General features: G+C 36.4%; 1 protein-coding gene across 2 annotated transcripts; it reads left to right on the forward strand.

The window, feature by feature from the left end:
• The first annotated feature begins 868 nt into the window (after window positions 1-868).
• Window positions 869-5,430, forward strand: LOC112285036 (plastidial pyruvate kinase 4, chloroplastic). 2 transcript variants are annotated; one of them, XM_024525524.3, is made up of 4 exons: window positions 869-1,884; window positions 2,033-2,130; window positions 2,406-4,777; window positions 4,935-5,430. In XM_024525524.3, exons 2-4 carry the CDS (start codon window positions 2,080-2,082, stop codon window positions 5,080-5,082), a joined length of 2,571 nt encoding a protein of 856 aa, XP_024381292.1. In that variant the 5' UTR covers window positions 869-1,884; window positions 2,033-2,079; the 3' UTR covers window positions 5,083-5,430. The 2 variants fall into 2 exon arrangements, with proteins under 2 accessions (XP_024381292.1, XP_090107350.1); XM_090251224.1 differs by having other exon boundaries at window positions 1,023-1,831.
• Window positions 5,431-15,189: the final 9,759 nt, after the last annotated feature.

Raw genomic sequence — 15,189 nt, forward strand, 5'->3', positions numbered from 1 at the left:
CATATTTAGTTTTTTTTTTAAAAAAAAGAAAACATCAGACTACAAAATTTTCTATATGATATTTACACTCTGAATACAATATTATGCCATTTGAAGTTTAGATTATCCTTGAAATGTTTTAATATATATTAAAGGATTTTATTATTTAAGGAATAATTAACAAAAAACAAAAAACAATCTCACTTTGAAAATATTTATAATGTAGAATCATCACTACGACCTTAAAAACACCCTTTACAACCCATCAACTATCTACTTACATGATTGAAGTAAAAGATGAATAAGAAATACAATACCATGCAACCACAAGAATTCACTATTGTACTGGTTGGTAGATCTTTCTGTAGAAGATATTTCCATTTTAAAAATATTCTGTGTGTACCCAAGTGCACAAATTTCCACTAGTAAGTAGGTAGACAAATATATATTTCTATTTAGAGGGGAAAGGGAGTGTGTGGGTGTAGGACGCATCGGCGACGATGGGCAGGTTAGAGAGGACGCGAGGGACTGAACGGAGGCCGCGATGTCGCCGAGAAGCCTCGCCCGCGGCGCTACGCGACGCTGCTTAAGCCCACGAGCTCGCACCGAAAGCTGGATGGTGGACGCGCCACGACCCCCCAACCGGGAAACTCATTCATAGACTGCCATCTGGGATCGCAGCCGCAGCTGAAACGCAACGATGTGCGACGGCGATGTAACATATGGGCGGACTTTTTAAAGTATCTTATTCCCTCACAACGACATCCACCACTCACAACGCCCGCTCAAAGCACAAAGCCCGAACTCCGATTCCTTGCCGATCTAGAGTAGCACCGGGATCCTGCTGCAAAACGGATCTCTTGCATCAGCATCGAGCCTTCCAACAGCTTCTGAATCCAACCGACTGCTACTAAAGAGCCATGCGTCGTGGGAAAAGGAGATATTTGAGTCGTCAATCCCTGAAAAGCCCTCGTCTTTCCACCCCATACCTCATCGGCTTCATGTAGCTTAGAAGGATTCACCTACCTGCTCAATTTTGTTGAGTACAAATCCTGCTAGGACTGTGGTGAGTGAGTTGAGCTGAGTCGAGTCGAGTTGAGTCCGATTTCCTAACTGTACTGTATAGCTTATATAAACCTGCATGCAGTTGCTGCATTTCGAGGTGGAGAAATGGCGGCAGGGGACGGATGTGTCGGTTGCAGCTGCAATCAGAGTTGAGTTGTGAGTCTCTTGCAGGGCCTAGAGAAGGGTACGGTTGGTCTGTTCCGCGATTCGGAGTGCAATTAGCCTCCGGGGAAGGCATAACGCCTGTCGTCACAGAAACAGCTTGCGTTGCTCCTCGTCGTCGTCGTCTTCGTCTTTTCTTGGGGCTTGCTCTGTTTGAGTTACATTTTGTTTATGTAAAACAAAATTGCGCACGTCTTGTTTACCTTTTGAGGTTTAGCTGTATTCATTGGTAGCATTCGTTAAGCGTACAGACTGATGAGTTCCTACTTCGAAAACATTATTAATTTGTCGACACTCTCCTAGAGCTTTGTTTCGCACTGGGACTTGGAGAGCAACCGAGGTTGCCGAGCGATTGGCTTGGTTTCTCCACAAAATAAAGTAGGAGTGATTTACTGGCACTGCGAGTTGAGTTTTTTAGAAATAGGATTAGAGCGGTCTGTTCTTTGAAGAAACTCGTTGAGCTCGCCGTCTCTTGTAACTCTTCTGTTAGACTGGTTTCATAACTCATTGCGAAGTTGAGGTGCTGCTTTGGAATTTTCCTTAGTAAACTGAAGTTGCATGCGGGTACAGCACGCGGCAAAATAAGCACACTTGCTTGTATTCGGTGGCTATCAGCAACAGGAGGGTATCATCCATCTCCTTCCTTCACTTGTGAATCGACTGCGACAGCATTTCTAGGTTCGGATTCAGATTCACTGTCATCTACACTAGATATTGCTTCCAATGGAATGCACGAAGCCAACGCAGTTTGTAACGCATTTTTGCTCAAGCTTTTGACCGATTTTGTGAGAGTACGCTTAACTGGTGTTGAAATATTTCGTGACAGGAGATTATTGGTTTCGAAATCTTCAAGAAGGGGCGGAAAACCGAGCAATGTCACGGGCTCTTGTGACTCAATCAAGCTCTTTGTGTCGAGGCCAAATGGTAAGACCCAACTTCTGATCCGCTGAGCATTTTCGCCTGCCTTTGTTTTGGTTTCTTTACAGTTTGCTCTCAAATTACAAGCCAGGTTGACATCTCGAAACAGCAAAACTCATTAAAGAGAATCAGATGGCGCCATCTGGACAGGACTTTTCTAGACAGTGATTCTTAAACCCTAGAATACAGTAAAGGACATGGAAACCAGGGTCCGTTCTGTTACCGGGACCTTCTCGTGATCATGTGCAGCATTTGATACGTTGAATGTCTTTGGATTTCAGGGCACCGTCACTGGAGCTAAATTTGTGAGTTCTGAAGCGACGAGCAGTTATAGCGTTTTGTTCCACACTGCAACTGAACCACGGAGTTTGTCCCGACATCATGGACAGTGGGATTGCGGATCAGGACCTCTCTTGATTAGAAAGTCAAAGAAGATAGGTAGGAAATTGATCTGTAGGGCCGCTGGAAATGGATCAAGCTCTGACAGGAAGATTAAGTCCAAGACGAAAACTCCCGCGCATGGCAACGAGAACACGACCTCTCGCAGGCTGCAGGTGGTGGGAAATGCCACGCCCACGGCTGTGATGTCCGCAGCGGGAACGTTGATTCCGCTCTCAATTATCGACAGTGACCACGAGGATTTCGACGATGACAAGTATGTGGACGCAAACATCTTCAACCAATTACTGATGGAGAAAAAGAAGATCACCAGGAAGAAGAAAGCAACGTCTCGTCCTGCGGAGACGGAGGGGGAGATTTCTATCACCGCGAAAAGCTTGCACAGCGTGGAGAAGTACAGTGATACGCCTACAACTCTGTCGTCAAGCTCAGCTGCGAACTATGACAGCACGCTCATGGACCTTATTGACCAGCTGGAAGGAATCAGGTTACATGCTTTGGCTTTTGAACGGTGGTACTCTCCTCAACTGAAGAAGGTTCACAGAAAACATTACGACAGTGCGCGAAACTTGCTACACTACGTGGCGTTCCGATCGCTCGACATAGCCAACCTTCAAGAACGGCTTGCGTCTTCTGGGTTGTCATCTCTGGAGGGCTGCGAAGCGCACACATTGGCAAGCGTTAATTCGATCAGCTCAATACTGCGTTCGCTTCTGCAAGGGTCGCAGATCCAGTCTTCATGCTTGGATGGCGAGACAGAGAGTAAGCCTCTCCCGCCTCCATCAATCTCCGAGCGGCAAAACAGTGATCGCAGTAAGAAAGCTGAGAATTCTAGAGTGGATGATATCTCTTTTGAAGCTGGAAACTCTATTTTATCTCAGCACTCCGAGGCTCTTCTTGGGCCTTCTCCTCCGGGACGGAAGACTCTGATCATGGTTACGCTTCCTTCCGAAGCTGCCGAGGACGACGTTCTCGTCCGCAACCTCTTCAAAGCGGGGATGAACATCGCCAGGATTAATTGCGCACACGATAATCCTGAAGTTTGGAAGAAGATGGTGCGGAAGATCCGTTTCTTCTCGCAACTACTTGGGACAGAGTGCCGCATAAGCTTCGATCTTGCTGGACCAAAACTCCGCACAGGGCCAATGCAACCCGGTCCTTCTGTGCTCAAAATCAAACCTGTGAAAAACGACCTCGGTCAGGTCGTCTCTTCAGCTTGCGTCTGGATTGCGGAAGAGGGGGTCAAGCCTCCCGAGGGAAGGATACCCGACACTTGTGTGCCGGTCGTTGCCACTCCTCACTGGACGAAGAAAATCCAAATCGGAGATGTGGTCAGGTTCAAGGATGCAAGAGGACGCTCCCGCGAGTTTAATGTAGTACAAAAAGGAAGCGGGGCATCAAAGGTTGGCATCTTCGCCGAGTGCCGATCCGTTTCATACATCGAAACAGGATGCGAGTTGGTAATTTCTGGCCATGGGGGCAAGAAACTGAAAGTGAATGTAGGGCAGCTGCCAGAAATAGAGCAAGCCATAGTCCTTCGAACCGCCGACAAGCTTGTATTGAAGAGAGAATCCATCTTAGGGAGCCCCGCCAAACTAGACAAAGCTGGAAACGTGGTTTCACCCGCATCGGTGACTTGTACATTGGGAAAGATCTTCGACATTGCAAAACCCGGGGAGCCTGTAAAATTTGACGACGGCAAAATCGGGGGTGTGATATCGAGCGTGTCGCCTGATGAGATTTATGTTACGATTACGGACGCTGGCGATCATAAGGGGAAGAAACTGAAGGGAGAGAAGGCCATCAATTTCCCTCAGAGTGATTTGTCGATGAATGGGTTAACTATTAAAGACGCCGAGGATATAGACTTCGTCGTGTCGAACGCCGACATGCTGGCGTTGTCGTTCGTGAATGGTCCGGCAGATGTGCGCGCTCTTCAAGATGAGCTTGCGAGACGCGGAGCCGAAAACATCGGCATTGTAGTGAAAATCGAGACTGAATTAGGCTTTCAGAGACTACCTACTATTCTTCTGCAGGCGATGGAGACAAAGAACCTGGTGGGGGTTATGGTAGCCCGGGGCGACATGGCGGTGGAATGCGGGTGGCAACGCCTTGCTGAACTACAAGATCAGATTCTTTTGATATGCGAGTCCGCTCATGTGCCTACGATCTGGGCCACTCAGGTACTCGAGGGCTTGGCGAAATCAGGATTGCCATCTCGGGCTGAAATCACAGATGCTGCATCCGGATCCAGGTAAATCTTACACCCACATTCTAAACTCATGCGATATGCCACACGGATTTTTGTTTTTGAGCAGTCATGATAATGATTTCAGGGTTTTTATTGTTTTCCCGGGTTGTGCGAGATCGTGGCGGGAGATTGACTCGCAAGTTGGACATCGATGGTGCAGGGCCGAGTGCGTGATGCTGAACAAGGGTCCTTACATTCTGCAAGCTGTGGCCAGTTTGGATGATATTTTGTGCAGGGAAGCGTGTCACCGAAGAAAGCATCAGGCAGTGTTGCATCCGCTACAAAATTTTGAGAAACTTGGAATGTAGAAATCGGATTTCTGTTGTAACTTGAGAGGATGTCAGTTGAGAGCGGTCAATGGGGGACTCAATTGTGCGTCTCCGAGTGCCTCGTACTATGTGTATTTTTATTTTCTGTACATTTTTCTCATTTCTAAGAAACGCACGTTCGGTAACCATTCTGAGTGGAGCTAACGGACTATATTCTAGATATAGAATCCTCCAAACTTTGGGAAAGTGACCTCAGATTTGTAAGTGAGCTGAGCTGTGTAGATTTCAGGCATTGAAGCGAGACATGAATTTTTCTGATAATGTAGCCCTTAAAATTTGTATACAACTTCCAAGTTGTGGAAGCTTTTTTACTCTTTGCGACACATATTTCAGGTTTACAGTTTGCACATGTATGATCCATGGAATACCTCAGTGCAGAACATTGCTCTGTTTTGGCTCCATACAAATTACAGTTACAAAATCCTGTTAACACCTAAACCATCACGCTCTGGACTTGTTCAAAGCTGCATCAGGGAGGGCTCTGTATCGATGCTGCATCTGTTGATACTGGACAACTTGCGATACCATGTGGTGAGCATTTAGATCCCATTCAATTCCGTGACCCCACAGAGGTTTGTGGACGGTGTTCCTCTTCCGGGAGCGGCACTGAGTTTTGCTAGGTTGCCGATCCAATCTAAACCACTGCTACCCATTATCTAAACCAAATTGAGGATGCAATAGAATCAACGATTCTGTTGTTTCAACACAAGCTGAACCGAAGAAGAGTTGCTCTGTAACCTCGTTGCACACTCGAATCTTGAAGTTCTCATTTCTGTGTTGTGCTGGTTGTAAGATCTATCTTGTTTTATCACTTTCGCTGTTGTCGGAAAACTTGTAGATGAGTTGTAGAATGGTTTTCTAAATAATGTCATAAATTGATAGGCAAAGATTTGTATGTTGCAAAAGGTTATATATATATATATATATATATATATGAAGGAAAATGTTAAATAGATCCACCCATCCTAACCATGATTTAAAAAAAAAAAAAAAAAAATCTACATTCATTTCTCCAATACTTGATCCAAAACCAATGAAAACCAACCACATTCATCATGAGTACCATATTCTTCATCATAGGTAAGTAAATTTAGTAAAAATCTAGGTCTATTTAACATTCTCCTCTCTCTCTATATATATATATTATCATAATAAATGTAAATGTATGAGGTATCAATTTATAGATTGTTTTTGTAGTAATCATGTCATGATTGTTATTTTATTAGATTGCTAAAGGTATATAAAATAATTGTCATGTTTAAAAAAAAATTACCTATTAAGAAATATATTGATATTAAAGTATAAAATAAGCACTAAAAGTGAGGATTGAAAGTTAAAAATTTTGATTAATAAGAATTATAACAATGAATAGTTCACATACATTTAATTTTAAAATACTAAAATTTAAATTATTTAGAAATAAAACCAAAAATCATGGATTTTAAAAAAATATTATAAAAAAAAGGAGTGAAATAAACATGTTGTAATTTTATAAAGAGATGTATTATAATCTATATTTAGAAAAATGATGTCAATAAAGTATTTAGTAGCTTATATTGAAAGTACAAGTTTTTTTGTTTATTGTGGTGGAACAAATAACACTGAAGATGTAGAACCAAGCTCTACAAATAATATTATATATAAGATTCATAGACTTTTTCATATTTCTTGAGGTCTTGGTAATTAAGGAAAAGAATAAATTCTTGGTGTTATTGGAGCACTTTCAAGTGGACTTCAAAGACCTTCTGGGTAGCACTATGAGGTGTCCACCACATAATTCCAAAGCTCTTTGGTATTTCGATTCAATTCCAAAAGAGGTTCCAATTTCCAAAAGTTATCATGATAAAACCACAAGTATCTTTGTGACGTGTCTTGAAATTACAAGGCGTATATCCAACATAATATCTATGACAATACAAAAGCTTGGCATCAAAAACTTTGCTTCCATATATTAAAAAATATTGAAGTATGATTCAAAGAGATTTAAAACATAATCATCTAAAGAGTTTTAAGAATATGTGCATGTATTTTTATAATGTTGTATAACATTGTTATATAACATTATACATATATAGAATCTCTTCTTAAATCCAAGAAATTTAGTCAAAATATCAAAAAAGATTATAATATATAACTTAATTTTGAAAGTCCATTTATCAAAATATGTTATTTTATCATGTGTTAGTTGCAAAAATATTATATTTTATTTTAGAAATATTATAAAAAATAATTAAATACATTATAAATTATAATTTTAAATCAAGAGAATCAAAGCATCAACTATATAGTAATAAAAATTTAAAATTTAAAAACTATTAATGTCTTAGAAATAATTTAATTTTAATTTAAATTTTAAATTTTATTTAATCTTAAATAAGTTTTATATACATTACTAAAAATTAATTTCTGACTTATTCTATATAAAATTTTATCTAAATGTGTTAATAATTGAAAATATATAATCAATTAATAATTTTAAATATTCATATAAAATCATAATTATATATAATTTTTGTTTTTTTGCACTTAAGATATAAATCTAAAATATAATATTATATTATCTAAAATGTAATACTGCATATAAAAATAAATTTAAATTTCTACTTTTGTTAGTAGAATAAATATTGGATTAAAACATTGAAATATTAGATGAGAATGGAAAAATGGTTTAAAGTTGTAGAGGACCATAAGTTATTGAAAAAGAATGGACAAAAAAATTATGATTTGACATGGTTGCAATCTTTTTAATTAATTTTTGAATATTTTTTTATTACAAAGTTTAATATGTTCTTTCAGTTTTAGTTTTTTTAATAATTAATAAAAATAAAAAAGTGATCATTTTTTAAAAATAAAAAAGTGATCATTTTTTAAAAATAAAAAATTAGATGTCTATTTAAATATTATAGATTGCATCTTACATTGATATTATATACAAAAAAGAACTCTATGGAAGGAGGGTCCTATGCACACACACCAATATATCATTGTGAAACTATAAGTTTTAAAGTAGTATAATAAAAACACTTGGAGAATGGTAGGAAAAAGATTATCTACATCCAACTACAATACAAGAGAATTTTTGTTTTATAGATATAGCTACAATTACTTTGATTTTTTAGTAAGAAAAAACCCTTGCAAAATATCCAATGATTTTAAAAACTTCACTTCCAAAAATCTAAATTTGCAAAATCATATCATTATTTCTTACTTAATTGGCAACATATTAACCAAAAAAATCTTTAGTAAATAATAAAAATTCTAAATGCTACAATAAAAAGACTCCTTTATTTTAATTAGAACTATTGGAAAAGATCTTATTCTACTTAAGAGCAAACTTATTGGAAATACTTTGTCAAATCTTAATTCTTTTTCCAAATTAGATCACTCACAAAATTTGCAAGTTCCAATTGCAAGATCCAATTTTTAATCTAAAAGTAAAATAAAACTCACATTCGACGTTTGATTTTTGTACACTCAAAATTCCAACTTAAAATATTATATATATTTTTTTTACAAGAATTTAAGCCAATCAATCATTACACATAGTGTAACTAGTATTGTGTTGTAATATAACTATTAGATAAAAAGATGAATAAAGACCAAAATGTATAAGAAATAATCAAGCATAATATTAATAGATATTTTCTCAGGAATTCTTGCATAATAGATTAAGCACAATTAAAATTTTAATGTTGTATTCCATTTTTTATTTTAAAAAATATTTCTTCTTACTTTTTAGGATTATAAAGAAGGCATATTAAGGTAGAATAGGTCTGAAAAACACTCAATTACTTTTAGAACAAGGCTTAGAGTAGGCTCCTAAAATTTTATCATAAAAAAGAGTAGATTAATATCCAAAGAAGACTATTTGTGAGACTCAGTTGAAAACAATTAACAAGATACGAAAACAACCACCTACATCATTTTTTTTTTTTTTTTTGAAAGTTGGAGTATTAAGCTAAAGAAAGGATATTGAAACCTTTTCAAAATTATAAGACTTGCAGGGTTATGATAAAGAAAAAGCTCTTCAATAAGAGAAGAAAAAGAAGGCTTTTGTAAGCATTGCAACTATAAAGGCAATAAAACTTAATATGGTATGTAGCTAAATTTTAAAAAATATAAAATTTATTTAATATTTAATTTTTTAGTACATAAGTATGCAAGCAAGAAACTTGGTTCTGAATTTTGGTGTAATTTAATAGACCATATATATAAGAAGATACTAAAAAATAGAAAATTGAGATTTGTTTAAGTATGAAATGTAAGTAATTTAACAATAGTAACTCAAATATATATATATATATATATATATATATATATATTATTTTAAAAAGAGATATATTAAACTGACCATTCTTAAACTTTAAAACCAATATAGAGAAAAATAACAAGAGCTTATAGAAATAGATTAATTGTGTTATAATTTTTTTACTTTCTTATACCTAAAAAAATAAGTAGCTAATTTAATTAATGCCACTAAATTATTATTTTTAATAATATTTGATATAAAGTTATTAGCTCAATAATTAAAAATTAGACCATATTATTTAATTTAAAAAAAGTATAAGAAGTTATTAAAAAAATAAAAAAATTATATAAGTATATAAATTTAATATAGTTGATATTAAAATTTATAAAATATTTTAAAATAATATTGAAAGTGGCTATTTTAGTATAGTTATTTAAGCTTTAAAAACTCATAAAATTCTTTAAAGTGTAAACTATTTTTATTTTTCAAAATCAAAGTCACCCAAAGTCATTGTAAATTGTAAATTATTTAAGCCAAAACTCATAAAAATCACTTCAATCTTGCTTTTCAATCCTTTTTTTTAATTAAAAAAAATCCCTTAGTTAGCCAAAGATGCATAGTTTAAATGCCTTGAGATCTTATTTCAACCTTGGTTCACAATTGGTCTTCTTGAAGTATCAATCTAAGGTTTTTTTAGGTAAATTTTGCTAGAAACTATCTTTTATTTTTACTTTAAGATTTTTATAATATTATTTTTGCTAGTATACATTATTTTTTATCTTAATTATGGCTCTAAAAAGCAAGTAAAACTTTTCATAAAAAAGATTGTATAGACTAAAATTTCTATCAACTTCTTATCTTTTTTTTATAACTTTTAAAGTACTTTTCATATTTTTATAATAAAATTCTTCTAAATTATTAATCTTTATGTATTTTTCTACCTAATAGCCATATTATGATACAATAATACAATCAATTCTACTCTTATAGTCTAAAGAGATGAATAGTCTATGATTTATAGCATCTGTCTTTAGCACGACGAGTCCTTCTTTTTTGTATATGAATCTCCACAATTCTATGTGAGCTAGGATTCAGAGAGAGCCTTAGGACTATCAATCCAATTCCCTATTCCATTGAGATTTGCAGCAATGTCTCGCCCGAGGTCAACGCGACAACCCGCGACTCTTTATGATGATCTTCATGAAAGTAACAACTTCTGGGATAGGGACGACGACAAGAAGTGGAGGTGCAAGTTTGGATTATGCGAGCTTTGCCCATTCTCCACCTGCTGCACCGTCGGCTCCCCTTCCATTAGGATCATCAGAGCATTTTTCGACCTACTCTTCCACTTTTCGTATGCTTTCTTCCACTTCAGATATCTCCTCTTCCACTCTTCCTATGCACTCTTTCAGTCCTCGTATCTGCTCTTCCACGCTTCTTCCTTGCTCTTCCAAGTTTCCACCAGCGTCATCCATTCTCCTGCACAACCCAATGCAATAGACAACCAACGATCAGATTCCACTTCTTACTGGATTCAAGAATGAAAGATCCATAATATGGTGTTTGAAATCAGGTGGAGTGAAGACCTCCTAGAATCCAAACATGCGCCTTGAGAATACCTTCTCTTGAAATCCAGGGCCTCCATTGAAAGCACTCCAAATATGTTCAAATTATTTGCAAGACTAATGCGAAAATACACAAGTTAACTAGTCCATAAGCACAAGAGACACTAAACACTAAAACCAACATGCACCCACCACAATTTGCTACTTTCGAAGTAAAACTCAGCATAATCAAAACCTCTACCACATGACACACTTTAGAAATTTTCTCTTCCACTCTTCCTATGCACTCTTTTTGTCCTCGTATCTGCTCTTCCACGCTTCCTAGCTACTCTTTCAAGTTTCTACCGGCGTCATCCATTTTCCTGCACAACCCAATGTAATAGGCAATCAACGATCAAATTCCACTTCTTACTGGATTCAAGAATGAAGGATCCATAATATGGTGTTGGAAATCAGGTGGAGTGAGGACCTCCTAGAACCTGAACATGCACCTTGAGAATACCTTCTCTTGTAATCTAGGGCCTCCATTGAAAGCACTCCAAACATGTTCAAATTATTTGCAAGACTAATGTAAAAATACACAAGTTAACTAGTCCATAAGCGCAAGAGACACTAAATACTAAAACCAACATGCACCCACCACAATTTGCTACTTTCAAAGTAAAACTCAATGCAATCAAAAACTCTACCACATGATCTCACTCCGGAATTCTCGATGTTGAATTCTAACAACTAAATTGGTATGAATCAAGATTTAGCTCGAATATATAGTAAACACTCCTTTTGGGACAATTACACCAAATACTTAAGTCTTAAATAACCAACAACACCCAAAATATGGTAGAAGTACTCTAAAACCTTGTATATCCTTGTGTGGAAATTCTCCCGAACCTCAACACCTCATAACTCTTGATCCAACCGTCCAAACAAGATCAAAATTTACACGAAGTATTGATATGTTGTTATTAATTTGTAAAAAAAATTTCAACCGCAAATTCGTGGCGGATTTTGAGATATTTTCAAAACCCTAACAGTCGCTTCAAACCCTAATCTTTATATACCCGCGCGCAATTTTCTTTATATCTCACAAACCATAAGTCCAAATGCCACGAAACTTGTATAGATATCTTCTTAATACAAATGTTTACATTCTCCTAAAGTTTGAGCCAAAATTTCGTTCGAAAACTCAAGTTATGGCTCCTAACACTACTTTGAACAAAACCGCTCACTTACTGCCTTTGATTTGAATGTGCTGTCTTTAACTCCTTATAACTCCTTCACGTAAACTCCAAATGCAAAATTGCCTTCACGTAAACCCCTAAAATTTACAATCCTTGCCTCCGATTTCCTAATGGCCTCTTTGAAGTCGCCGAAATCCTTATCAAGGTCGCGGGCAGCCTCCTAAAAGCCCATTGGGCATGGATTTCGACTAATGGGGATCAAGATCCTTATTTCTACCTTCATCCAACCATGCCTTGGTTTCATCCCTCCCAATTAACCTCCTATAAGTTTAAATCTTCATCTTTAGGCCCCTATCTCCTCTCAAGGCTTCATACTTAACATTAAGGTTCTATAACTTTTATATACTATAATCAAACTAAGTAAGGAAAACAAAATGAAGTTTTTTCATATCAACTCTTTTTAATTTAATCTATTATCCACTCTAACATACATTTAGATTTATTAATATTTAATGTGTTCTAACTAATTTTTACATACTATAAGCATTTACACTACGACATCCACCCCCTTCAAACGTGCACATCCTCCGGTATGTGCCACGTCTTACTCCTCTCCTTCTTCTTGAAAGTGCTCCAAATCATTCATAGGTTCTCCTCCTATACATTCTTGATCCAAATATTGAGGTAGAAATTCTTCAAGGTCTTCTATTTTGAATTGCCCATCTCTTCTTTTAAAAGCCTTTATCTTCTTTTCAGCTACTGGAATTCTAATGATAGCTCCATCTAACTCCCGTAAGGTGTATGTGGCATTATCGTGGACTGTGACTACCACATATGGTCCAAACCATTTTTTTGCAAATTTCTTTACGGTGCTATGTTGATGTTCAAGGCTACTATCATAAATTAGAACCCAATCTCCAGCTTCTATAGGCCTAGGCCTTAATCTATGAGTCCTGTCAAATCTTTCTTTATTTTTTAACCTTGCTTCTTTTAACCTCTCTACTGCAATCTGCAAGTCTTCAGGTAACCCTCTCAATTGTTGGATTCGAAGTTCTAACAATCTTTCCCTATCAATGTTATCTTTCCAAGATAGAAACATCTATGTAGGATATGTTCTTTCAGTTGGCATCATAGGTTTTTGTCCTAACATTAATTCCATGTATTAACATCATAGGTAAAATGAGAAAGAATAAGAGTACAACAAATGTTGAATTGTAAATTTTATCAAGCTTTTCAACAAAATACAATTGAAAATAAACTTGATAATTATGGGGCATGAATATTTTGGTATCATTCTGTTTGAGAATTTTGCATGTTTATTTACATTGAACTCTAGTGTTTCTGATTGAGAGAGCTTACAAGAGCTATTGCGTGTAATTCCCTCCAAGTCTAATCAATAACTAGCTCATGTTTGAAGTTGCAAAGGGTGTTGAAGGAATGTGGTGTTGGTGTGGAGAGCTTGATGGGAACATCCCCAACAAACTCCCACCAAATCATTGATTTGCTGTTGAGAATGTCAAAATATCCATGCCCTTTTTATATCATCAATTTACAAAAAAGAATACTTGTAGATTCATTCCTTTTAAAATACCATTCAAAAAAATTAAACATTCAAATATCAATCAGCCCACAGCCTGTTTATGTACCACAGTTACATGATTGGTTTTTCTGTGTTCTATCAAGCCTTCATATATTCACCAAACCAAAAACAGACATCTAATATCCACGTTTCAAAATCAGCCCTTCCAAAACAATGAACTCAGAATACTAAATACACACATCCATATCCCCCGTCACCATGAGCTTTGTCTCCCCTACCCCAACAGAATAAATAAATAAATATCAAATCAATATTAAGAAATTTAAATTTCATATCAAAAATTCAACCCCTAGAGGGACATGGGACAGGACAACATCAATACAATGTTCAATTGATGAATTTGTTATTAATTGAAATCATATTTACATACCAAAATGAATACTGTTCTCTCTTAGATATCAGCCTTGAATAAAAGAGAGGCAGAGGAAGATTCCAGATGCTTCTAGGTCTACCCCCTCCATACATCAAAGGCCTCTTTCTTCCTCTGCATATTCAATACCCACTAAAATTACCAATGCCCAACGGGGGGCCCTCCCGTGGTGTGTTCCCAAAGGTTCCAGCCACCACACATACATACACATATTGATACACACACAGCACAGCCTCCGTGGTGGGCCACATCTTCAATAGGAGAATGGCGTCGAGCACACACTCTCACTGTGTGCCAGCTGCTTTTCAATTGTCCTTCCAATTATTGTATTCAATTTCTTGTAATGTGTAAGCTTAAATACCCTTCATCAATTCCGTATTTTAGAATAAAATGTCTACGATTATCATATACAGAGAATATTTCTCATGTAGTAAATTGGGACGTACAAAAATCACTCATGTTCGTATTCAAACGTAAATATTTGGAGTATATAGTAGATTCGAAAAATCTTGATATATGTAGAAAAATGATTTTTTTGAGGGAGATTCACCAACAACATTTTCTAAGCTCAAATTTTTCATGGAAACTAATACCAAATATCATTTTGTAGTAATGAAGTTAGCTGCAGGATCTCTATAAATTCCCAGTTCAATTATGAATCCTTTATCATCTATTAGAAAGAAAGAAATATTACAAAAGTTAAGAGTTGCACAATACTCAAAATTACAAACAGGAAACCCCCTGAAGTGAAATATTAAAACGTTGAAAATTTAAAAATTCAACGTATTATACATACATAAAAGTAAAAAATGTTAGACATCTCAAAGTTCTGTATTTGACAAGGACGCGTCGCCCATGTAATCAATTTTACCACCAACTTTGCAATGGAAACAAGGGAAAACTACACAAACCAGAATGGAAAACGAGGCCATGCAGGACAGCAATAGCGTAGATGAGGAAGCGAGGCGCCACGCTGGACCCACGTGGTAAATAGCTGACGTGGTGGCTAGGCCAACCTACGTGGAGGGGTGAAGAGATTGAAGCTGGGAGCCGTCATTGCGGGAAAGCCCCAACGACTGGGGCTCAAGCCTCGTAACGGAGTGCCCTCGTAACGGTGGTGG

Source organism: Physcomitrium patens, chromosome 1 (assembly GCF_059467195.1).
Source record: "Physcomitrium patens ecotype Gransden chromosome 1, ASM5946719v1, whole genome shotgun sequence".
NCBI classification, from domain to species: Eukaryota; Viridiplantae; Streptophyta; class Bryopsida; order Funariales; family Funariaceae; genus Physcomitrium; species Physcomitrium patens.